At 38.8% G+C, this 27,311-nt stretch overlaps 1 protein-coding gene across 3 annotated transcripts in view; it reads right to left on the minus strand.

Moving 5' to 3' along the window:
• Window positions 1-27,311, minus strand: part of LOC122788117 (transcription factor CP2-like) — a 343,940-nt gene that overhangs the window by 238,988 nt on the left and 77,641 nt on the right. For all 3 annotated transcript variants that reach the window (XM_044055054.1, XM_044055053.1, XM_044055055.1), the window contains exons 3-6: window positions 20,598-20,674; window positions 8,348-8,453; window positions 3,950-4,056; window positions 725-877 (exon numbers count right to left, since the gene is read on the minus strand). In XM_044055054.1, coding sequence (XP_043910989.1) covers window positions 725-877; window positions 3,950-4,056; window positions 8,348-8,453; window positions 20,598-20,674 — 443 coding nt within the window. The remainder of the gene's footprint in view (window positions 1-724; window positions 878-3,949; window positions 4,057-8,347; window positions 8,454-20,597; window positions 20,675-27,311) is intronic.

A 27,311-nucleotide genomic window follows, 5' to 3' on the forward strand; every position in this document is an offset into this window, starting at 1 on the left:
TGATTCAAACTTAGGATTGCAGGATAGAGCTCATAGCTTTCACCCTTATTGTCAGAATTCTGCTAGTCACATTCACATTGTCATTTTTGTGGTAAATCTTTTATCCCACTACATACCTTGCCATATAATTACTGTTACGTCATTGTGTGGAATCACAGACACTAATATACTTCTTATGGAAGTTTGTGTCTTTCGGCTTTTCCCGGTTAGGGGTCGCCACAGCAGAACTCCGGTCCGCTAATGATTGGTAGTGGATTTTTACGTACCGGGTTACCAGCCCCCACGCACAACCTTCAAGGAAGGCACGCCCCATTCACGTATGCCTCCACACAGAAGACGGTCTAGCTGAGAATCGAACGGGACAACGTCTTGCTATGAGGCGACAACGCTACCGCAGCACCACCACAGCAGTAAGACCATTTATTGGAGGACATGCATTATTTTCATGGATGCAGAGAGATCACCTGTGCATCACTGACAAATACAAGTGATCTGCATCTATACCAAGATGAGGAGAGGGAAACTTGTACAGGATTTCACTCATAAAGACAGCTGTGAAAAATATAGTTGGAATTGTACATTTCCTGACTTGGATGTTCTCAGCAAGATACTTTAGAGATCCCTCCATTCTAGAGCTAAACCAAGTATAGGATGAATCTGCTGTGTGAGACATATGCTAGCTTGTTAGCTATAAGAAAGTCAACTGGTAAAAGAATTCTGGTACCTTAAACACTTTGATCTGACAGCTGGAGGAATGTAAATGCTCTGTGTATTCTCCTCCTTCGTTCTGCTGGAAAGTGTCGATCTGAATTCGGAATGGAACACCCTTCTCCCCTCCATTCTTTCTGAGTGTGAACTCTGTGCTAATGCAGTGAACCTGAAAATCAAGAAGGAATGTCTGAGCACTTAGGGGAATTGATCATAACTGGTATGAATACAGCACAATTAATAGAAAATCCCATTTCTTTCATCATGTGTCAGCAGACAGATTATGATCTTTGCAAGGTATTGGATGTTTAGCATGTCAGTGTTGCTTTTGTCTTTCACAGTGGTTTCTGGCCACACCCACTGGAGATATGATCCTGCACACAGTTGATTTAGTACAGTGATAGCAAGTTTCCAGCTGCACGGTGTTCCACACCTACCTTTAAAAACGGCTGAAAGTGCAGATACATCTTCAAGGTTTCAGAAACCACAAGTTCAGCATGTTTCAGTACAAGCTATGGTTCCTATTACACTCAGGGATCATTTGCCTTGCTAGATGTTTAGACTTAATTGCAGATGATCTTTAACAGTTGCTGTAAAATGCATTCTAAAAGATTTAAGTATTAGCAAAACTTGTGAGAGTTTCTTTAAACTGAATTACATGAAAAGCTGAGATATATTAATAGCTGGGCTCCCTGTAGGGCTGGCATGTTCTGACTTCTGACAAACAGTCCTGTAATCCCAAAAATGAATAGCACTTAGAAGACGATACGATAGTCCACAGCTTCATTTTATTCTGCTGAACTGTGCCTCTTCCTGTTTTAGGTGATTTAAGAGCTGGGATGTACCCTTTACCCCAAGAAAGCAATTCATGAGCTCCTATCACATTTAGTTCTCTTCTTAAACTGCAGTGATACAAAGGGTCATATGCAAATAAACACATACAGTTGATTTTAGTGTTTGTTTTGTCAGGTAAAGTCTACGGTACAATTACATGTTAAACAACACATTCAAAACTTTGAATTATGCAGGTGGATGTTGCTAGAATCAAACTCAGTTTAGTGGGCTATTTTAAACACTTTCATAGCACATTAGCTCTCCGGCCTGTGTCATCCAGATTAATTAAATTCTAAATGTCAAACAGATCTTTCTGTATATTTAGCCAATTGCTTTGCAATTGTCTTTACTTATCTGTTCTGCTTTCCTTCCCAAACACATTTATTTGACTACTATCTTATGTCATGATAATGAAACTTTATAATCCAATAGCTGATTTTACACCTGTTGTCATATTAGCAGTCTTGTTAGAACTCTTGTGTTACAATGTGGAAACCACTGAAAACCTAATACCCATAGGAAGCCATTTTAAGGACTGCATTGCTGTACTGCAGTCGAGTCCGCGCATACCAAGGTTTTACTTGCTGCGTAAACCTAAGGAGCAGGACCATGCTTAATTTAAAGAGCAATTGCTTCTACCCATGTGTGTGTGTGTGTGTGTGTGTGTGTGTGTGTGTGTGTGTGTGTGTGTGTGTGTGTGGTTACCCCATGTGAGCTGCAGGGGATTTGCCCCTGCAAAAACACATACATTTGAGTTTCTTATTTTGGGTTGGATTCCCAAGCAGTTTAATGAGTTCTTGATGAGTTAAACCTAAGGGATTAACAGGTGAAGAGCTTTGTTTAGGCGTTGACATTCCCTTTTCCCTTTGATTTGTAAACTGATCCAGTTTGCACACCTGTACTGCATAATATGAATCAATCCGTCATGGTCTTACATAATATCTTATACTACAAAAAACAGCTTGTGGGGAAACAAGTCTATAGGTAAATTATTAAAAGAACATACTGTGGCTTCAAAGAAGGCATGTCACAAAACAAATGAACAAGCAAACAAAAATATAAAAATAATAAAAAATGAAAAAATCTATCATTCTATCCAACTATCTACCTCTCTATCTATCTACCTCTCTATCTATCTATCTATCTATCTATCTATCTATCTATCTATCTATCTATCTATCTATCTATCTATCTATCTATCTGTCTATCTATCTATCTATCTATCTATCTATCTATCTATCTATCTATCTATCTAGTGGTTTTGAGACCATCACTTAGCTGAAACACAAAGAGTGGATTACTCACAGAATGTAAGTATAAAGTGTAACACAGATGTCATGCACTTTTGCCTTATAACTACACTGAGACTGAAAATATTATAGGGCATTGTGAGTAAAAGTGGAATAAGCTTAATAAATCTATCCATTTCCATATCTTAATGGGAATATGACAGAAGACTGTGTCTCATGTCAGAAGATGTCATGTCATGGTGGGGCCTCAATAAAATTTAGTGTAAAAGGAACTGCTTTGTTAGACCATTTTCTTTAAGAAAACATGACTCTGAGCACGTTAATACAAACAGTGTAGTATATACGACAGAAGATGTATAACTACAACTTTAACTGTCTGCAGTAATAGAGGAAAACCATGGCTTGTTGTTCAATCAATTATAACATCAACTGACCTCAGAAAAAGTTCTATATACTGCAATCTTCATAAAATCCTGTCAACATTTAGTCTTGGATAATATCAGAATGAAAGGTAATTTACTACCAGCTTTAGTATAATTTTAACAACGGCAGTTAGTGATAAGAGAACAACAAAGGTATGAGATGTATTGTTACTTCATTAATGCATAAGTGTGCTTATTCTGATAATATTCCATAATATTGTACTACCTTTGTTCGGCAAAATGTCCAGTGTCCTACCATTAGGGTAAAGAAGTGGGTGAGTATAACACACTAGCACGTGAGATAACTTGTACAGAGTGATAGAGGTTTACACATATTATGTACCCAGAGTTATCTCAACTGCTGTATCCCCAAGAAGGTGCTCCTTTTACTTCTGTCTCGACAGCTCTAACTTCTTTTCTCCCTTGCATACAGAGCAGTTTACATTTCTGTAAATTTAGCCATAGGTTTTGAAAAAAGGTGGATATTTTCTCAGGCTACATGACTCACTGAGTAGGATGCCAAGGTGATAAATTTTGTTGGTCCACTAAACAAGCACTTCTTGCTGTTTTGCATCATCAGCTACCTGCAACATAGCAGAACAGACAATAATGCCACGCTGATGGTAGATGACTCTTACCTTTTGAAGACTAGTAGCAAACAGAAGTCTGTTTCTGTGTTTGGTTACTGTACATTTTGTGACATACCCATAATTGTAGAATTTTAAGAATTCTTACCTGGACAAAAACAGATGTTCTTTTGGCTGGATCCCAGAGAAATTCAATGGTATTTAGCATTGTGGAATTCATTCGTGGCTCAATAATTCCAACTGAAAGTGGAATGTCTATAAAACAAAGGAAACCACATTTTGCTACTAGAAAGTATACTAGCATTGATTAAAATTATGTCAAGCTAGCAAACAATCATTAAGAAAGGGCTTGATTATTTACTGATTGCAAAACGTACTACAAGTGTCTGTCATTGTCACGATACCCAAGTTTGTAAATCAAATTAAGAAGTTTTGTGGTCTGTTTTTAATAACCTTCTTACCTCTGAAAAATGGAAAATATATATATATATATATATATATATATATATATATGGGTAACTGAATATCATTGGATCCCCCCTTTGGTCAACATCTGTTTAGTCAAAAAAATGTAGTCAGATGCACATATGGTTGATAGGCATGCAAAGATCGTACAATTATCGGATTTGGGAAATATTCCTTTCCCTGACATTGTGTGATCTCAGAGTTAGTATATATAATTAGCAGGGGTATGTGGGGTGTTTTATACTATTTTTTAAACTTTTGTTTTGAATGACCTATATTGTTTTTGCTTGGCACATGCATAGTAGCATGTCAGCATTGTGAATGTCGATATTTGGGTCATTCGATCATTATCAGCATACACATATATATATATATATATATATATATATATATATATATATATATATATATATATCTATATACATAATGTAAACACGCGCCCGTGCACACACACATACATATTTATATATATATATATATATATATATATATATATATATATATATATATAAAAATAAAAGTGCTTAAGAAATGAAATACATACACTGTACTGTAGGGTAAGTCACTGCTCATCCTGAATTAAGTTACCTACAGTGCAAATTATATAAGTTATTAAACAAATTGGACCTCTCTGTATTCCATTTATTCGCTTACTCTGTTTTTCTTGGTCTGAATTACTGTTTTTCAGTGGGATATAGTAACTGTGTAATTTGTATTTTGGGGTCTACCTTGGTGCGCCAAAACAAAATCTGCAGCCATGAGCATGCTATAGGCTAACTTAATAGTGTGCCGTACACTGCTGTGACAACTATAAAGCACATATGTTTGACTACTGGCATTAATCATTTACTCCCACCCGCCATGGGGCTCCCCCTTCAGCACCTATGTATGAATGCACAGATTTTTAAAGAGGAAAATCACAGAAATGTCTCAGAAAATGTGGGTAGGATTGGAGAAGTTAGGTGCACGTGTAAAATTAGGTGAGATCTGATAGGTGGGATGCAGCACTGGGTCTGGCGAAATAGCAATCATTGTAGAGCCACAGCTTTAATTTCAGTGATCTCCCCTAATAATATGTAACCCTATTGTACTAGAATGGATTGTTACTCTTTTCATTTTTTATTGGATCCACAGCAGCACTTCAAATGTGACTGCCTTAAAAATAAAGTTAGCAACAGCATAGCACCAAAAAGAAGGCAGCAGTTTACTTTGAAATCGCAAGAAATTAATATCACAATCAAATTGGATGGGGAACAGGACATTCATCCCTGGTTTGACACCTGTGTCTAATCTAATGGACATAGGCAGCCTGTAAATAGTTCATCTCCCAAGCCACTGTTTACACTTATCAAGGGTACCAGGTCTTGTCAGATATTTTGCATAAATGGCTAGACTTAAAATGGTCCTTGTGGTTGCTAGCCTAGTAAACACCTATGAACTTATGAACACATAAATAATTACAAGAAATTAATAACATAATCAAATATAATAAGAGTTAGTTTATACACTCTCTTGCCTAACACGTATAATTTTAAATGGGGTATGCTTCAACACCCCACTGACAAATTAAGCAGGCAGCAACCAAACAAATATTTTTCTGTAGGGATGGGCAAAAGCCCCCCCACAGAGAGTGTGTGTGTGTGTGTGTGTGTGTGTGTGTGTGTGTGTGTGTGTGTGTGTGTGTGTGTGTGTGTGTGTGTGTTTATACAGGTGCATAATGTTTCATCAATGTGATATCACATTGAATGGAAAAGCTGGTACAGCTGATTAAAAAAATCAGCTGTACCAACTTTTTTGGAGGGAGATTTCTGTACAGTGCGATATGAGAAATTTGCTTCCTCAGTGTCATGTGATCTTGGAGTTGGTAAATATAACTAGCACGGGGTGTGGAGGCAAAGCACCCCCTTGATCCTGCAAAAAACGATGCATTTTTTTTTTCGTTTTGATAATTTAATGTTTCAAACTGTTAACCATTAGACAACATGTGTTTCAGAATTAAGACATGTAGATGATATGTCATAATTCTGTTTATACATTTATAAACTCATTTGATTAAAAACTCATTTTGTCAAATCATAATTAGTAGGAAACAGCAGTCAGAAATAAATAAATTCAAAGTGTTTTTGAAGGTAGGAAAGCCCCCTTCGCCTCCATATGCTCACCCGCTACATCCACTTACTACGTACTGTACACCTCACATCTAATTACTTAACTATACTAAGTGCATGGTGGGTCATATCACTACAGAGAAAAGACCATATACAGTGAATCACTGCTGGACAACAACTACAACCTGAAACAGTAGTGATCATTTATATAAGAACTTCAAATATTTTTACACATTTGTACTTTTCCATTATAGTACTATATGTAACTAATTCCCATTTTGTGAAATATGATTTCCTTCGTAGGAATGTCTAACTGCATGCAGTTTTAGTCCTGTTTTAGTGTTTTGTGACTTAAATAAATTTGATTTCAATCAACACACGCATATGTGTGTTTGTGTGTATTGATATATAGATTGATACAGATAGGTATGTGTTTATAAAGTTGTCATATTTGTTTTTTTGTTGTTTTTTTTAAACTTGGGCAAGGGTACTGACATTCAATATATTTTATGATTTTTTGTTCTAAATCGTATATTACATTCTCTATCTATGGGCATTAAATCATTTTTAACGTTTTTTAAGTTAATACATTGAACTTTTAACTTGGGCAGGATGAAATTTAGCAGGGGATGGAACTCTGTTATAAGTCTGAGAACTATATTTTATGATTTTATTTTAATTCATCTTGCACATGCTATTGTCTGTGGGCGTTAACTCATCTTTAAAAAGTTTGTATTAAATATAACAAAATTAATTCTGCTTTTAATATTGCTTGCAATGGGCTTTCATCAGTATAATTATTTTTGTGCAGTTGATCTACACTGCTGAAATAACTGTTACCTGTGTTTGCAACATATGTTTTCCTTGGATTTCTTACTGCTTTGAGCAAAACTACAAGAAGTAATTGAAACAATGCAGCTTTTCAGCTGTAATACCTGTGCGTTAAGACCTTATGTGCATTGCCTCAATTACAACTTTAAACCAGAAGCTGCTATTAGTTATACATGCAATGCCTATAGACGTAGTTGGGATTTTATTACATGTGGATGGTGAGTACCACATTGGTACAGTCTGGTGATAGTAGCTGCCCCACTTTTCTCCTCTTCTATTCAAAATGTACATGTAAACTAAGCAACATCATGTAAAATTCTCCTTAAAACATGATAAGCAAAGAGAAAAAGCATTACTCCTGTTGATCTAATTTCTGTTTTTTCTGTGGACTGTATTATAAATCCCATGGTGGCTGGCATTTTGACATTAGTTAGGTAATATATCCTAGATTCTTTAATGGCCTTGCTACATGCCATACCAAATAAAAGTTATGTTTCCCTATCTGTAGTTCTTTCATTCTGTCTAGGTTGTCCATCACTTGTACTTTCTTCAGTGACTTAGCAGAAACTTTGTTGCCCTTTCATATTCCTTCCAGATTTTTTTCTAGATGATTCAATAGAAGTCTTGTCTTGATCTGGCTCATGTAATCCTTTCCACATGTAATGTAACAAAGGCAAACAGATATTCATTATGCCTTTGGTCTCCAAACTGACTCCATCACTCGTGTCCTTGATGTTTTTTCTACATTCTGTTGATATTATAGATAGCCATTACCACTTCCTAACTTCTTCCAAGTGCCGACAGTATGGTCCTTCAGTTTTCTGTTTGGATCCAGCCTCATTCAAACAACATGGGAATCATTAAGACCCTGCTTTAAAATCATCTGTCACTGGAAATATGGGTCATTAGAGGAAGTTATGCAAACAGGACTCTGCATTAGTGTGACCCCCAGCTTGGGCCTTGCTAAGCAAAAGGGGTGTTGTGGACCCTTAAGCTACCTTAGCAAACTACTGCTTAATTTCCCAGAAATTTCTGACTGGCCTAATAATGCAATTGCCAAATGGGACAGTGAGTATCATGATTTTCCAGAATAAAGTCTAAGTCTATGACGGACAGTTAAAAATAATTCTTCCTGAACTTACCGATGTCAAGGATTCGGTCTCCTGGCCTACTCCATTTCCATCCCTCCAGTTGTTGGTGCTCGCTATACTGCAGGCGCCTGTCATGGAAGACCACGCGTATTACACTCTGAGAAAGAAGAATAGAAATGTTACTTAATGCTGTACAAACACGATGTAAACACTTGGGGTGGGGATGAGGTTGAGAAGGGGAATAGGAAAGAGATGGTGTACAGAAAAAGAGAGAAGAAACCAGACAGACAGACAGAGATGTGTTTGCCTGTTTATACATTTAATCTCAGTTTCAAAATACCACTTGGCACTGCATGTTGGGAGTATAGGTTCTGTTGATAATGCAATACCATTTGGTATTTACCTTTTCTGTGTAAAATACATTTGTTATGTCACAGATTTTTACAGCTGTATCACAATGGGTCTCCTGTGAATTAAGGGGCCCTAGTCTCAATAGAATCCATTTTATTAATAAAATAAAAATAAATGAATTCTCTGTCTGATTCTGTATTACACTGCAGAGGTTATGGTACTGAGCTATAAAACTGGCTTCATCTAGCAGAATTGGGTTTTACTTCCCACACCATCACCTGCATAATAATAACTTAGAACAAGAACACAAACATCTAGTGTCCCCTAGTCAGCCCTGAAAAATACTAATACCTAATAGGTGTTAACTGGTTATGGAAAAATTATGGTAGAACTAATTCAGATTTACCAGTTCTACATACTTCCAGGGGGCTCTTGAAATTCATTATATGGATAATAGATAGCAGAGGCAGTATTATATAAAACGCCAAAGACTTCAGTTCCATGACTTCATGGAGCCTGAACAAGTCACCTAATTTACTAATGTTATCAGGCAGCACTTGAGTTTGTAGTCTTTTCTTGGTGACCAGTACCTTTTCTCCTTTGTAAATCAAAACTCTAGCCTTGGTATTTTTTTACATTCAAGAAAGCTGAGTACAAGTAAACCAAAAATGAGAGAAGGGGTCATCTGAATGTACCTGTCAGTATATAAGCAGGTTTATCTTAAACTGCTAGGAACCAAACTCTGGATAATTACAAGGCCTCAGTTGTGTGGATGTATAGAATAACACAAGTACATTTTCCATTATAATTAAGTTAATACCATCTCTAAACTTAATGTAATCTTTTACAGTGCACTATAACTAGCTGGCCACACCAGTAACCTTGAGTAGGGTATTAAAAAAAGATCATTAACTTTTGCTGCCTTTTTCATGTTTGCCCAAATCTTGTGAAGTTACTTAGTAGAAGAAGGATTTCAAGCTGTTTGTGGAACCAGCCTTCTCCAAAATGGGTATTTTTAAGTGGATTTCATTGATTCGTGTATTTCTCTGAAAAAGGTATGTTTAACAGACAGTGCAGAATAGTAGGGGTAGGAAATTTATCCTTTCTTCCAAAGTTGCTCAGCCTTAGAGATAGTACATTTAAAAATGTATGTGTGTGGGAAGATACACTGGGCTTGACCCCCCATGCAAAAAAAAAGCTGTTTTTGTATTTGTTGAGAAATTCACTCTATTTCTCAGTGGGGACTAGTTCTGACAAATGCTGATTTGATGTTTAGCCATATATCTGAAGCAAACTATATCTGTAAGAAGCCTATGTCCTTCAGTTTCTTGTTTCTTAAATATTCACTGTTTAGCGATTAGCTATCTTGCCAGAGGACGTCTTGGCATGAGGAGCAGGTCAAAGGGGGGGGGGGGTTATTTTGAAGACTAACAGAGGAGTGAGACAGTGCAAAAAATGTGGGAGAGCTATTCTGTACCATATTATGACAGTGCCATCAACATCAACAAACCTTGGTAATATCAGGTACTGCACTAACTTATGAATTGTTGTCTCTGATCTCAGTGAGCGCCTTCCTTTTCCTCCCATTTTTGAGGCCATTTGGCTTAGGATCTGTTGTCTTAGAACACCCAAGAGGTGTTTATACTAATTAGAGAATGTTTTTCAGGACAACCAAATAGGTTGGTCTAATAATATGCATCAGCCATCCCTTGGGTGGGTGAGAGAGTTTTCAGTGACTCAAGTCTCATCCAGATTTGCATAGCAGTACACATTATTCTAATGAAAACTGCAGAACTAGCATTAAACCTGTAATTAGTAAACACAAAGTTTGAATTATTTCTCTAATGTTGTCACAGTCAATCCATTCAGGTGATTGTGAACACTAGTGTAAGCCTTTAGTAAAGCCTCAGGGAATAGGATGTATTTATGTATTTTAGCTTTGGTGTATTAGTATTTCCCGAATACTGATTTTCTTTTTGAGCGTAAGGATCTGACTATATGGACCTTTTGTTTGAAAAAGTACTAGGTGTGTGATCATAATACAGGCAGGGTCGGCCTTAGCCGAAATGGCGCCCTAGGCGAAGTAGTGCTGTGGCGCCCCTTAAGCCCCACCCACACCACATTCATGAAATACCCCTATTTGAGCCACACCCACTGACTGGGACATTCCCCAAGAAAGCCATTCCAGTCATTTACTTAAATTATTTAAATACATAAGAAGAAAGATACCTTGTAATGTAGTTAAACTGCAGCTACCTTTGCATATGTATTTTCTACGTGAAATACCAGAGCCAGGTCATGGTCAAATAGGATCCTAGGAAGGGTAATAGACCGCCACCCCAGAGCAGCCCCTCCTGTAGCAATCCCCAGCAGCAGCCCCCTCCTAGGGTTGCCACCTTTTCAGATGCCCAAAGTGGGACATTTTAGGTACAAATGTCAGATTTTGCAGGGCAAAACATATCCACAGCAACTACAAAGGACAGTACTTCACTTTTATGCCTAAATAAAAGGTTATTCTTGTAGCATTTTAGTTGCTTACTCTGTTTCTTATAACATTTAGGTGTTTCAGATACAGAATGACTGTTTTATGCAACTATTACATAAAATATAGGAAATATTTTTGTCCTAAAATCTCTGGACATTTGCCATTTTTTAAATTTTTTTGCAGGACACAACTGCCCAAAGATGGACTGTCCCTCGCAAAGTGGGACAGGTGGTAACCCTACCCCCTCCTCAGCCATTCCAATGTTCCATTATTTGGTTACCTCACCAGTTACCATACATACTGTTCTATTATTTGCTTCTACAATGATTACAGACATTGAAATAAAATAGCACAAACACAGATAGCCATTTGCTAAACAAACAATACAGTCTCACAATGAAAACAGACTTAGCACGAGCAGTAAACTTCTCTGCCCTTGAAACTCACATTCATTGAAACAACATAACTCACATTAATTGAAACAGCATATAAAACCACATTCATAGAAAATGTATCTGGCCAGCAGAGAATTAAGTTTACCTTTGGGCTATTTTCAATGCACAGGTGAATGAACAGGTCCATCCCATGTACTATACCCACCCATCTTCACCTCCTTTGGTCACCTGTACACAGAGAGGAGGAGCGAGTCTCGGAGTATTATAGGTAAACGGGAGCAGTTTATTAGTCTGAGAAATTTTTAGTTGCTGATCTACTCAACACCTAACAAATTAGTTTTGTTATCAAGGATGGACATCACCTAGATAGGGTGTTACCATATGCAACTTTGGTTTGCCTTACTTCTATGGGTAAAAGAACCAACTTCAAGAAGGTCTACTGATACAAGAACTGGTGATTCTTTAAACTATCAAAAGTTGTTAGCATGCCAACAAGTCTGCATACAACACATGGACTGGCATCCAGTCTATCAGCAAGTGTACATCTCATTTCACGGTTAGCTGAGATAGGCTCCAGCCTCTGTTGTCCCAAAACCCAGAACAGGGTAAAGTGGGTAACAAAAAAAAAAGACTGCATAGCCAACTTAGTACTTTTAAGAAGTATAAAATATTCTTTAGTGCTGAACTAGTGGCCAAAGAAGCCAGCAGTCATAAAGGCCTGTTATATACTATGTCTGTGTATGTATATACTACGATGGGAAAATGCACACATTCTTAAGAATTAGTCTCTTCATGTTCGCTCCTTATCATGATATTTTATATTATCACACAGCACAAATCCTTAAATCAATTAACACTACAAAATGAGTTCACAAAAGAAAAAATATGATTGTCTGCCAACAGTACATAAAGTTTAAGTACCAACACACTCTAACAACTGCAGGCTTTGCTCCACTAGAATAAACACAAACAAAATTAATGGGTTCATACCTCTAAAGTGCACCTTATGACAAGGAATGTACCTCATTTGGGGTCTTAAAAAGTTCATGTTCCTCAAAGTTCCACATCGAAAGGCTCTGTCACACATTCAGTGTTAGGGATTTTTTTTTACTGAAATCCATGATACATAGAAAAGAATACTATTAATTCTTTAAATTATCTTTTCAATACATAAAACCAGCCTATTTTACCCATCCTATGAAGTTCCTAGAGAAAGTTGTTAGAAAGCTTTTAGTAAGTGTTCCACAGTTTACCCATTTGTTCCACATTATGAGGGCTAGTGTTCCTCAGCTATGAATGCATCATTAAAATTTGCAAAGCTAGATGTCTTCCATGTTTTCCTATTTACTATGCTTATAGAATCTGTAGTGACAATTTACAGTCACCTACAGCAGATGTAATTAAGGAATTACAGGAACTGCTAGTAAAGAACAATTAATCATATGTATTCTTACACTAAAGAAAAGAGCAGTAGTCATCCTAGAGGGGGACAAAGCCATCCCCAAAGTTAATACTGAGCTCCTTACTATCCTAAGCATTAGCACACACCACAAATACAAAACAGAATTTGGTACAAATCACACGATCAACATAAGAAAAAATAAAAGACAACAAAATGCAGAAAGCATCTTAGCATTTTGTAAAATATTCATTTTTATTAACTAAAGTGCACTTGTTTTACATACTGCAGAGGTAAAGTTTTGTAAATAATTAAAATAAAAAGAAAGCCCACTCTACTTTATAACATTTTTACTAAATAATAAGCTGGGTCCTTGATTTCTGAAACTTGTACTGTATTACTACTAAGACTGTTGCACCCCAAACAAGTAGCACTGTGCGCACAGAAAGAGATAAAGTAATACTTTAAGAAGGTAATTATAATTATCTCTGTGAGTATAAATAACGTCCAAGCCCTTAAAACAACAAACGACTCTGAGGGGAACTCATCACGAAGACCAGTTAGTACTGCTCCTCAACCTAGTAGCAAACTGCACACAGAAAGAGATAGAGAAAGCAAAACTTGCAGCAAATAAATGGAGCATTGAGTAACAAAAATAGAAGAAAGTTTTTAAATGCCATTTCGCATTAGCGATGAGCAGAAAAGTGTTATTTTACCAATATATATATAGAACAATTAACTCTTCCTGGAGAACACTAGCTCCACATAAATCAGGTTGTTGTGTCTTTCTGCTTTTCCCGGTTAGGGGTCACCACAGCGGAACTCCGGTCCGCTAATGATTAGCAGAAAATTTTTACATGCTGAGTTACCAGCCCTGAGGTACAACCTTCAATGAAGGTACACCCCTTCACGCATGTCTCCACACAGAAGACGCTCTAGCTGATAAACGAATGGACGATGTCTTGCTGCTTGCAACCACCACCAAAAAAAAGTAATCCTCAGAGACGGGGCGCCCAGAAGACATAAAAATAAGAAACGTAAATTAATTTAAATAAATACATAAAAATGCGCCCTTTACGAGGCTGGCCTGTACGGCGCCCTAGGCGGTTGCCTAGTTCGCCTATGCCTAAGGCCGGCCATGAATACAGGGATATATGAGAAGTAAATAAAGTGTTGAGAAGATATCTTGAAATTGCATAATAAAACAGAAGTATTAATGTACTTACACTATCAAGTGAGTTCACTATCAGATGACATGGAAACATAGTGTGAACACTGGAGAAAGGTTTGGGAACACTGGAAAAAAAGAGTGATAGAGTGCAATAGAATAAGCATAAAGACACAGTAAGATGTTACACCTAAGTATGCTGGACAGTCATTAGGGTTTATGGGGAGCATCAGGTTGTGGAGCAACAACTATTAGCAACACAAGCAAGTGTTTCAGTAGCAACAAATGTTAACTAAAATAAAAAAAATTTGTACACTGCACCGTCACATGGTGATCCTCAGCATGTGCTATAATTAGATTCATATAAGTTGGCAAACTCTGGTTTGGTCTTAAAACTAAGAAAATAGACAAAAAGCTGTGCCTTCATTGAAACTGGAACCAATCTTAAACAGGATGAGACATTTATAAAACGGAAGCGTAATTGATGGCCTCTCTTTAATAAGCTGGGCTATAAATACACTCAAATTGTAAATAGCAGAAACAAAATCTCCTGCTTCGTACTACTAGCAGCAAACAGCACCCATTACTGTGACCTCTTAAATACCTTCAAATGGCTGCCAAATCTGACCAGATCAATCTTTATACTGGGCACTCTGACTTATAAGATGATCCACTTTACACTCTTGTCCTCCTGATCAAAATTATCCATTAAAGATCCCTTGTACTCCCTCAGAGACCCCTCATGGAAGTATTGAATATTCAAAACTATAAAGCAATTAAGATAAGAAGTGTCACTGTTAGAAGAGTATAGAAAGGGAACACATCAACAAAAATACTCAGAAAGATAGATGTGATAAAAGTAACATGCAGTAGTAGAGCAGATCAGGATCTATCATGCACTATCACAAATAATAAACTAAAAATATCAGCACAGGCTGAAAAATGTAGAAGATACATAGATAAATATAAAGGAAAAGTACAACATAAGCAATTTACAGATGACCCAAAAATGTTTTATCGAGAACTGGGAAACAAGGAAGGAACTGAAAGACCACCTAAAAAATAGATACATTTTGGAAAATTATCTATGAAGATCCTGTGGGACATAACACAGATACTAAATAGGCAGAAGAAGTAAAAGAAAGAATAAGAATTTTAAAGGTACAGGATATGAAATGGGATGAAGTAACAGCCAGAGAGATTGAAACAAAGTTAAGAAAAGCCTCTAATTGGAAAACCCCAGGCCCAGATGCAGTACCTAACTTCTGGTTAAAATGATTAACATCTTTGCAGGAAGATTTAGCCATGAGTAAAAACTATTTATATGTGCATCCAGAATAGACACCAGCCTGGTTAACAACAGGAAAAACAATGCTCCTACTTAAGAGTGAACCTGCATGCTACACTAAAAATTATAGACCAATAACTTGCCTTCAGATGACATATAAATTATAAACCGGAATTGATGCCGACAGACTTTATAGTCATTTAGAAGAAAACAAAATTATGGCAATAGAACAAAAGGGCAATAAAAGAAAGTCATATGGAACAAAGGATCGTTTGTTGTTAAATAAAGTCATAGTGGAGAACTGTAAAAAAGGAAAGAATCTAAAAATGGCATGGATTGACTACAAAAAAGCATTTGACAGTATCCCACTTTCTTGGATAAAAGAGTGCTTAAAAATATATAAGATACTCTCTACACTAATCGATTACATTACAGTGAGCATGAAACAGTGGCAGACCACTTTGCAATTAAGCCATGATAAAGGACAAATTATTATTCCAGGGATAAAAGTTCAAAGGGGGGTATTCCAGGGTGACTCCCTGTCACCGCTGCCATTCTGTCTTGCCCTTAACCCATTAAGCTGTCTACTTAACAGATCAGGTCATGGCTATAATTTGGCTCCTAGAAAACAACAAAGTGTAAAGACATATCTTCTCTTTGTTGATGACTTAAAACTATATAGCTCATCAGATGAGGAACTGAAAGACCAACTGCAAGCAGTCAAAACATTTTCGGATGATATAAGAATGTCATTTGGTCTTGATGAATGTGCAACAGCAACCTTTAAAGCAGGAAAACTACAATGCCAGGAAAACATCAGTTTGGGACAAGAATGTGGTATAAAAGAACTTGAGGAAGAATGAGTGTATAAATATTTGGGAATTGATGGATCAAAAATAAAACAGGAACAAATGTGAACAAAACTTAGTAAGGAATATTTTGGAAGACATAAATTAATTTTGAAAACAGCTTTGACATCTAGGAACAAGATCTTTGACAGCCTCAAAATCTACCATACACCGATAGGCTAAAATCCATATCCCTCTACTCTGTTTCATACAGACTCCTCAGAGGTGACCTCTGTCTGGCATACAAGGCGATCTTGGACCCCGCCTTGATGGGACTGCTGCATATCTGCAATTCAAGCTCCACTCGAGTAACCCGCACACGTGGCCTCAACCTGGTCTGTGACATCAATAGGACTTATTGGTGGGACAGACTGTGTCCAAGAGACTCCCCCATCTATGGAATAGACTCCCTTGCCACGTAAAGCAGAGTACCTCTTTACCACTTTTTAAGTGCAACCTGGATAACTGGATGGGAAATAGAAAATACATCCCTGTGATTCTACCTGTGTCCCTGCTGGACATGGGCATCGGGTGCTGATTTGTCTATGCATGGGCTAAACTCTTGGCTAGGCTTATAGGAGCCTCAGGGCCAATAGCCTAGTAACTTCATGTGATCCTATGAACAAGATTCAAGCTATAAAGCAATTTGCTCTTCCTGTCTTAACTTACAGTTTTGGAGTGATTAATTGTCCCCAAAAGGTATTGCATAGATTAGATAGGGAAACAAGAAGGATGCTCCATGCTCATCATATGATTTATAAAAATCAATGCATACCAAGATTATATATTCCCAGTTCCAAAGGAGATATGGACCAACTTGAAAGTGATTACATGTATAAATCTGCAGTTGTGGGACTACACACATATCCACTGACCTCACAAGACCCAAATATAGTGAAAGTTTTGAAACATGAGGAGAATAAATGTAAGATGACTTCCCTGCTTAGTCTAGCAGAAGCACATTGGCGTCAAGCAGGAATGGAATTCATACCAGAAGTAGATAAAATCAGATGGCAACTGAATGTGCCAGAAAACAAAAGAAAGAATCTAAGGTGAAGGATCAGATGAGAAGGCAAGAAATATGGAAAATGCATGAATATAGTTGAAAGTATAGAAAAGTGGAACAACCTCATGTTGATCAGGAGCAAATGCAGGAACGGTTAAGGAGAGACAAATTCAAACTAAAAGATGAAAGGTTAATATTAGCGGCCCGAGACAGTGGGCTATGTACACATTGGTTTGCCAAGTCCATTGAACATGTGGGAAAAACAGTAGGTTTTGTAAAACAGAAATGGAAACAGTTGCACATCTTGTTACTGATTGTGATATATTAATGGCAGAAGGACTGTATACTGAAAGGCATAATAATGTGGAAAGACTGTTGCACTGGGGATTGTGCAAACATTATGGTAATGAAGTGACTGAAAAACATTGGAAACATGAGACACAAAGCATCATAGAAAATGATGAAGTCTACATCCCATGGGATCACCCATCACCAACAGTTCAAATGATAGATGCGAGAAAACCAGATAAAGTGGTCCATGAAAAGAAGAAAAAAGTAGAATTGATCATTGAAATTGCTACAGTGTCTTGTGCACAGAGAGATACAAAGTCATAAACTATCAGGATTTGCAGGCAGAAATTAGAGCAATGTGGAAGTTCCAATAGTAGTGGGAACAATGGGTCTCATAAAAAAGAATCTACAATCGTGTTTAGATATGTTACCAATACAAGTAACTCTGTACGAAATGCAGAAGGAGTCATTCCTGGGCACATTGTGGGTGTTGTGAAGAGCACTGCCAGCTGACATCAAAGATTGAAACAATACTAATTTCATGAACTTTAATTGTACTTTACCTTAGGAATGGTGTCCATTCCCATCATGGTATTAGAAACCCAAAAGAAGTGGAGAAATTAAAAAAAGGGTAGAACATTATGAGCACTGGAAACCTCAACTACTTAGCAGACAGCTGAGATGTGCATCACTTACCTACAGGAAACCATTCTGGGGCTTTGCTGGATCCTGAAATGCATATGGGATCACATTCTCACAACAACTGCTAATACTTCAGTCCTTGAAGAGGGAAGATCCTGCATACAGGAAGATCATCAATGCATGTTCAGTCGGTAATAACAGCAGGTGACCGTGCACTAGGGACTGTGGTGTAAGGCCACAGTCTGGGTTAGCACAGCTAAACTGAAGTTGAGTGTGGTATGGTATGTATAATTCTATTGTGACCGTCCAAAATATAACAAGAAAAGAAAGAGAGTTCTTCATCCTGACAACCCCTAGCCCTAGTGATGTTGTTATTAAGATTAGTTGTCCTGTGGACCTTGCAAGGATGATTTAGTATCTCCTCACACCCAGTGGACAACCTTAACATTAAATTTATCTGCACCTCTGGTAGTCTAGTGCCACTATTCTTCATGGTCACTCTAGTCAGCAACATATCCTTTAGTTCTGGGAGATGAGTGGCTTTTCCTTCTGCTTGACAACCTTCTATCATTACCATAAAGATATGTTACAGATGGCTTTTTGCTTTCACTCCTCTTGTCTTCTCTGTGCAGAAAGAAGCTTATCCCTCAAGATCCTGATTCTTTTTACAGAGGGAAGTGTTGTGGTGCTGATTTGTCCCCCCACACACACTTACTGCTTGGCAAGTTGATGACTGTTTTGAGTGAATGGGCATGCGCAGAATCTCACAGTGGGACTTACTGTTCCAAGATGTGTGGTCATGTGTGGGCTGCAATAGTTTTTAGCTGCCTTTTTTGATATGTCTTGAAGATGGGGAGATTCTTTAAAGGGTTGTGAAGGCAGTGGGTCTTCCAATTAGATATCTCATGATGGCATTATGGGTGCATGGGAGATGAGTATCAGTCTAAAAAGATGAAGGTGTATAACCGGCACTACACTGAACGTTTATGAATGGAATCTGGTTGTGAAGACACTTTTACTATTTGTAATCAGAATGACCTCTACAAAAGCTGTGCGTGCGTATGTGTGTGTGTGTGTGTGTGTGTGTGTGTGTGTGTGTGTGTGTGTGTGTGTGTGCATGTGTGTGCATGTGTGTGCATGCGTGTGTGTGCGTGAGTGTGCATGCATGTGTGTGTGCGCGTGTGTGCATGAGTGTGTGTGTGTGTGTGTGTGTGTGCATGCATGCGTGCACATGTGTGTGTGCATGCGTGCGCATATGTGTGTGTGCATGCGTGTGTGCATGCATGTGTGTGCATGCGCATGTGTGTGCGTGTATGAATGTGTGCATGCGTGTGTGCGTGTGTGTGCATGCGTGTGAATGTGTGTGCGTGCATGTGTGTGCATGCGTGTGTGCAGGCATGTGTGTGTGTGTATGTGTGTGCATATGTGCATGAGTGTGTGTGTGTGTGTGTGTGTGCATACGTGCGTGCACGCGCGCGTGTTTTGTGTGTGTGTGCATGCGTGCGCTCGTGTGCGCGTGTGTTCGCATGTGCATATGTGTGTGTGTGTGTGTGTGTGTGTGTGTGTGTGTGTGTGTGTGTGTGTGTGTGTATGTATGTATGTGTGCGTGTGTGCGTGTGTGCGTGTGTGTGTGTGCGTGTCTACCTGTGTATGAAGTGATTAGAGAACACCAGACTACACAGAGACACAGTGCTCCTAAGACTAAAATGTATATTTGTACTCAAAGTGACAGGAGGAGCCACTAACCTGAATGGATTACATTAATATTTATAATTGGAGTAACTGGGGAGTGACTGTTAGACCTTTAAGATGAAGCATAAATGTACTTTGGGAAGTTCTCATGGGGCACAACAACTCAGCACAGATGGTTCAGATGCCCTTTTCTACAGTTATCTATCAGTGCAAGAATGGATTGAGGTCAGAAGTCCACCACATGTATTGTTTCCTTTTGGGGGTTGGTGTGACTCTTCTGTCATACATTCAGTGTATGCTTCTGAGCCAGTCTTGTTTTTTTATACTTTTATAGTTGTGCTGTTTGCTTTGAGCACAAGAAAATGCTTTCTTGTTAAATTTCTTGACTGGGTGATACTTTCCGAGTATGGTGCATCGCTTTATTTGTACGGGAACAGCACAGTCCACTGCATGGAGTACACGTAGTGTACACTGGTTCAAAGCGTACCTCTGCAGAATGATGCAGAATAGTCAGTCTTCTGAAACTGCAGTCTATGCTAGTGCAGACCCTTGTAAGCAAACCAAATAACTACTCCTTCAGTAATAAGTAAGCAATCATAGTAAGCAAGCCAAGGAATTACCCATTCATTACTAAATAAAACATGAGTATATAAATACATGCATACTTAAGCCAAACAATTACAGCAAGCAATCTAAAGATTTACTCCAGGCTGACAGTCGGCCAGTCAACACTTACTTTTACCAAGTTTCCTCGAAGTTGCATAGAGTCTCTCAGCTTCTGGTTGCTTAGCAAACGAATCTCATAGGGCTGACCTGAAAGACAGATGAGCAGCCTTTTTTGTAAACATTATCTGGGCAAGTAACAGTTCCAATAATAACATTTCTAACTTTTTCTAGTCTGTGGCTAAGGCTTGACTGTATTGCAAGTATTAACACAAATGTTGTAGTTTGTGTAGGCTTGAGCAGTATCCTACCTTCACCAAGAATGATGCCACAATACAGAGATAAGATGATCAGCTTTAACAATTGGCTTAAACTCTGGTGTCATTCAAAGGGGTTCCAATGTCTGTCTGCCTGGGATGACATGCTGGACAAGCCACGCTGCTTCGCAAGGGACGGCTTGCACCTATCACCCCTGGGATTCCGGATATTGGCAAAGGCTCTTGCCACCCCCATAGTGCCTTTTTTAGGCAAGGCTCAAATTCTAAACCTACCACCCTAGAACACAAAAAAGGAAAAAAACTAAGGGTAATGCTGCTCAATGCCAGAAGTCTAAATCTCAAAATGCACGCACTCGAGGCCCTTCTCAGTATGGAGAACATCGATGTCTGTGCTGTGACAGAAACCTGGTTCAAGGCTCCTGAGAGCACCCCAGCACTAACAGGTTTTACCTCATACCATGCGTTCCGCCCCAAAATCCGGACAATACCAAGAAAGGAGGGGTATCCATATTCATCAAGGACACCCACACCTCAAGACTGGTGGCAATGCACGATGCATCGGAGACCATCCAGGTGCAATTAACCATAGGCAAGACTGCTCTGCAAATTGTAGCATGTTACAGGCCACCCTCACAAACTCAGGAACCTCACATGGCTTTCCTGAAAACACTGGAGGGATAAATGTATCTCCAAACACCATCATACTAGGTGACTTCAATTACCCTAATATAGACTGGGAACACTACTCAAGCCCAAACACCCTAGCCCAAAAGTTCCTGGAATTCATAAACTCAAATGCCATGGAACAACTAGTCACCATCCCCACAAGAGGAGAAAACATACTTGATCTCATCATCACGAACATGGGAGCACAATGTTCAACACTGGAAGTATACCCCTCACTGGTGAGATCAGATCACAAACTAATCTTGCTGGAGGTCCTCATCCCACCCCCACCTGAAATAAAAAAGACCACAGTAAAAAACTTCTCGAAAGCCGACTTCACACTTATAAAGACTAGTGTGGTCTCCTTTAAGGCCCCCGAGCTGGCAGAAAACAGTACTCAAGCCACTGAATCACTTACAAATGCCTTCTACCAGCACCTGCAGGACTGCATGGATAAGGCAATCCCAAGCAAAACAAAGGCTCTTTGTACCAAGGGCAAGCTTCCAGTCTGGTGGACCCCAGCCATAAACAAACTCTACAACAAAAGGAGGAAGCTACTACAAGATAGAGCAAAATCCTTAAAAGGTAAGACACCTTTGATCACTATAAGTAAAAAGCTAAGAGCTCTCATAAAATCATCCAAAGCAAATTTTGAGAGAAAAATAGCTAAAGACTCAAAAGACAATCATAAGGCCTTCTTTAGCTATGTTAGAAACCTGGGAGGAAACTCCCAGATATGCTCAGAACTAGTTCAAAATGATGTGAAGATTACTGATCCTACAGACATTGCCAACATACTGGCTGACAGGTTCAGTGCAAACTCCCCCCCCCCAAAAGGAGAGATATCTATACCAAATGGTTGCAGCCCCCCAAACATCTCAAACACCCAAGTGAGAACTGCTCTCTCTAAAGCAAAAAACACAGCATCCATGGGACCTGATGGTGTCCCAGGCTGTGTGCTCCACGAACTCAACGAGGAATTAAACCCAACAGCTAGGACAGCTGTTTAATCATAGTCTCACCTCTGGATACGTACCCAGGGAGTGGCGCACTGCGACTGTGGTCCCACTTCACAAAGGCGGTGCCTCCACAGACCCTGGAAATTACCGGCCTATTAGCTTGACAAGCCTTATCTGCAAAGCTATGGAGAGGATCATAATGGACCTCATAAATAAAGACATAGGGAATTTGCAGACTTTGGATCCAACCCAGTTTGGCTTTGTCAAAGGCAGATCATGCCTTTTAAACTTGGTTGACTTTTTCGAAACAGTCACCAAAGCCATTGATGAGGGAAAGGCAGTCCATACAGCCTACCTCGATCTGGCGAAGGCCTTCGACACAATACCCCACTCGGGTAACATTGAAAAACTCATCAGCTTAAATGTTAACCCATACATCACAAGATGGGTTGCAAACTGGCTGAGTGACAGAACCCACAAGGTCAGAGTTGCTGGCGCCATGTCAGACTCAAAGCCTGTCACAAGTGGTGTCCCACAGGGCTCAGTCCTGGGCCCACTCTTGTTTGGCATCTACTTTTCCGAAGTACAAGCAAACACAGGAGGGTTATGGCTGACAAAGTTTGCAGATGACTGCAAACTGGGCGCCGTAGTCGAAAACACATCTGACACAGATATCCTTCAGAAGGGTCTCACAGAAACGGATGACTGGTGCCAGAGCCATGGCCTAAAGTTAAATGCCAAAAAATGCATAGTCATACCCTTCGGGAAAAACAAGGTTACCCCTAGCTACCATATAGGTGGTAATCCTCTGAGCACAGAAGAAATTATCAGGGACCTGGGGACCCAGGTTGACAGTAGCCTGTCATTCCACACCCATGTAGCTAAAGTAGTTAGGAAGACCTTCTACATTGCCCACCTTATCATGAAGGGATTCACATCTAGATCAAGGGAGGTCATAGTCTCCCTATACTCATCACTCATCAGACCAATAATTGAGTACAATGCCCCATTCGGAATGTATCTGACCCGACACTTGCAGCAGCTGGAGAGGCCACAAAAGTTCCTCACCAAAAGGATAAAGGGTCTCAAAAATCTGTCCTATGCTGCCTGACTGAAAGAACTCCAGCTCTATTCAGTCGCTTACCGCTTGCTCAGAGGTGACCTTTGCCTGACATACAATGCCATGTCTAACCCAGATTTGATGAATATGCTTCACCTCAAAAAATCTAGATCCATCAGAGCCACAAGGGCGGGAGACTTAAACCTCGACACGGCTATTAATAGGACGTGCTGGAGGGATAGATTCATCACCCAAAGACTCCCTATGCTGTGGAACAAAATCCCGGTATATGTGAGGCAGAGCACCTCGCTGGCCTTGTTCAAGAGAAATCTTGACCAATGGATGGGAGATCGCAGATATACTCCAGGGATTACCTCAGTGTCACTGCTAGACAGAGGCACAGCAAAATAATGGGTATAGTTCCCCATACAAAAGGGGTGGCGTAAGCCACAAAACTATGGGCTAGGCTTATAAATGCCCTCGGGCAGATAGCCTAGTATTTATGTGCTTCCCTTTCTAGGACTAGTGGATATAAAAGGTATTACATCATATCTGTGTCCCAGTCTCTCTGTGTTTTAGTGTACCAACATGGTATTTCTTCATTTTTTCTCTACCTACATCCAAAAAAGATAAATCAAATAGGAGGGGGGAAGGGTGAGGACATTAGAAAAGTTTTTCTTGGCAGACCAAAAAAGGGTCATAACATTTAATTTTGTAGCTGTCAATCACACACACACACACACACACACACACACACACACACACACACACACACACACACACACACACACACACACACACAGATATGCAGACACACACACACACACACACACACACACACACACACACACACACACACACACACACACACACACACACACACACACTTGCATACACAAATGCCCCCAAAAATTATCAAAAGGGATCATTTTAAAAAAATCTCATTAACATTTGTCTTGAGCACCACTACCCAAAGAAAACCTAATCTGAGATTCATAATACCTTTGTATACTATTCAGTGCCATGCAAATTACTTTGTAGAATACACAAGTGGATAGCTATTCAAAGACAGTGGCTGTGCTACACTGCTGTTGTTTGAAACTGAGGTGTGCATTTGTTGTTTATTTCTACAGACCCACATGAAATGCCACTTTGGATAATGTCTTTATAAAGTAGGCCCATGCATACCCTGTTGCATTGCATTGCAAAGGATCTTACATAGTACTGAGACTCATAAATATTACCTTATGGACAATCTGGAGGAATGCATGGAAGAGGCTCACACATACTCTCTCCCTTATAAAATCAAGACCTACACAGAGCCATGGACAATGTACATTGGGGTACTGCATACATTGTACCTAGCTTTTCCTAAAAGCAGAAAATCTGTACAGGCAAACTGGGATACTACAGAGCAGCACTCTGCCTCACCCTGTTTATACTGCCACTTCAGGTAAGATGTATTGTGCAGTATGTGCATGTGTGTGTGGATGGGTGAACATCTGCTTTTCTGTCATCACACATAGTTAACAGTAAATATGTGTATGTGTGTGAGTAGTTGTATATAGATGTGAGTGTATGAGTATGACTAAAGACCTCTCTGTTTATATGTATTGGCATTTGTGTTTGTATATGTGGTGGGAGAGGTGTGCATGTACTGTAGGCTGGAATATAGCTTGTGTGTGCAAATGTGTACTGTGATAGACTCTATATCTGTGTGTGTGTGTGTGTGTGTGTGTGTGTGTGTGTGTGTGTGTGTGTGTGTGTGTGTGTGTGTGTGTGAAGTGCTACACTGACAGATTGGTTACTTACAAGCTGCAAGTAAGGGATCATAATCCTTAATGCTTACAGCCATGTAGTAAATTGTCCAGCTTTTGTATTTTTCCAAATATAGTACCTTTTAGATAACAAACATATGTAATCAATAACTTACTAGCTGCCTATAAGGATTTCAGAATATGATCATTTACTGATAGCTTGTAAGCTGTTAAATATTTTCTTTTGAGTCTGTATGGTACTTCTTTGAACTAAACTGCAATGCTGAATGACACAACTCCAGTCACAGCTACTCTCTCCAAAGTCACAAATAGCATGAGAGGTACATGATGGCTACTTAGTCATGTTGCTGTCCCATCAGACAATGTACAGAGCAAACTGTCACAGCTCTACTTAAGCAGCTGGGTTATGTAATGTAAACAAAAGACAAACAAACAAACAAACAAAAAGATGTGTTGCCATTGTCAGTGTTACCTTATGAAGCCATAATACCAGCTGTGTGTTCTGTGCATATCTGCCTGGGTGAGATTACGTAGCTCAGTTTGGTATGGTGCTGCTGATTAAGATGCTTGGATAGGTGATTCAGAGAGAGAAATTACAGTTTAATGTAATACATCACCATATGGCACGTGCTTGACTCTGAATTGCATTTTTTGCTCTGCAGTGCAATACTGTTTTTCTGGGAAATGTGAGTTTGTTCTGTTGCACAAATCATCTGGAATTCTATGTCTGTATTAAAGACAATGACTTTTTAAGTTTGTGGAAAATAAACTTTGAACAAAAAAAAAAAGGAAAGGCAAAACAGTATGGTACTATACATCACGAGAAAAAAAAACTCGTGTTAAAAAAAAAAAAACACCAGATTCGAACAATTGCACCAGCAGAATATTTAGGAGCAAAATAAATAATATTAATACAAATTACTTAGAGAGATGTAGGAAAAAGTATTGCAGAGAGCAACATAATAGTAAAATATACCACTCACAGTTCTCCTGTAACAGAATTTCAGAGGGGTTATAGTTACACAGTAATGTATGCAGTGTTCAGATCATACATTATTTATGTTGTTATTCACATCCCTTACTTGTTGCAGAAATCATCAACAGCTGTAAACAAGGACTTCATATAGACTCTCAGAGGACCTCTTTATAGTTTGCACTCTGAAATGTGTAATATTATGTTTTCTTAAAGATTTGTACTTCAAGACGCAAAATGCAGTGAAGCATCATTTCCTGACGAGCTTCGAGCTTTTTAACGGTATCTTTCTGGTGATTTGGGTCTGGAAGGTTTGCTTTCAGCAATGTGCAATTGTTTTGACATGGCTATTGCACATGTCGATCTTTTCTTTGTAAATATACACAACTATTGGCCAAGGCTGTTGTACTGTTTTGTAAATATTCATAATAAAGGCTTCATTTATAAAGCAATGTCAAGTAGTCTTTGAAGTGCTCTTACTTGTTTAACATGCCTCCATATCAAAGTAGCAGTTACAACACTGAAATGATGTATTCTGACACTTTAAACAAACTTTGTACAAGTTCTTAAAGTTCACGCTACTTCCATTAAGTATCCTTGCCACAGGTACTTATAACACCATGACAACACTAAACTTTACTGAAGCTTGTAAAAGTTTATACTCTAAATCTTACATCCGATTTTGAAGTAATTTTGTTGACTGACTCTTAAACTGTATAAGAAAATGGAGGTTTCTGCATTTCCAGACAAAGCAATTGGCCCAAAAAGTGCATTTTAAAACACTAATCTGTTCGGACTCAGTTTTGGTACTTTTCCTTTTCCTCACATAACATAATAAAACGTGTAAGTGGCTTCAGGTGTCAACCAGATCTGATCTAGTTCTACGACCAGTTTATTCAGTTAAGATAAACTACTGTGACTTAAAGTAGGCCTTTGATTAATTAGACACAAGTATGACGTCTGATTAAAATAAAGTGTTAGCAGTGGGTTAGAATATTACTTAAGTGGATGTACATTTGGACTGGCAGCACAGAAAGTTGTATGCCAGGACCTTGAGTACAGACAGGTAAGCA

The sequence above is a fragment of the Protopterus annectens genome, chromosome 13.part0 (genome assembly GCF_019279795.1).
Source record: "Protopterus annectens isolate FY-2018-M chromosome 13.part0, PAN1.0, whole genome shotgun sequence".
In the NCBI taxonomy this organism is placed as follows: domain Eukaryota; kingdom Metazoa; phylum Chordata; order Ceratodontiformes; family Protopteridae; genus Protopterus; species Protopterus annectens.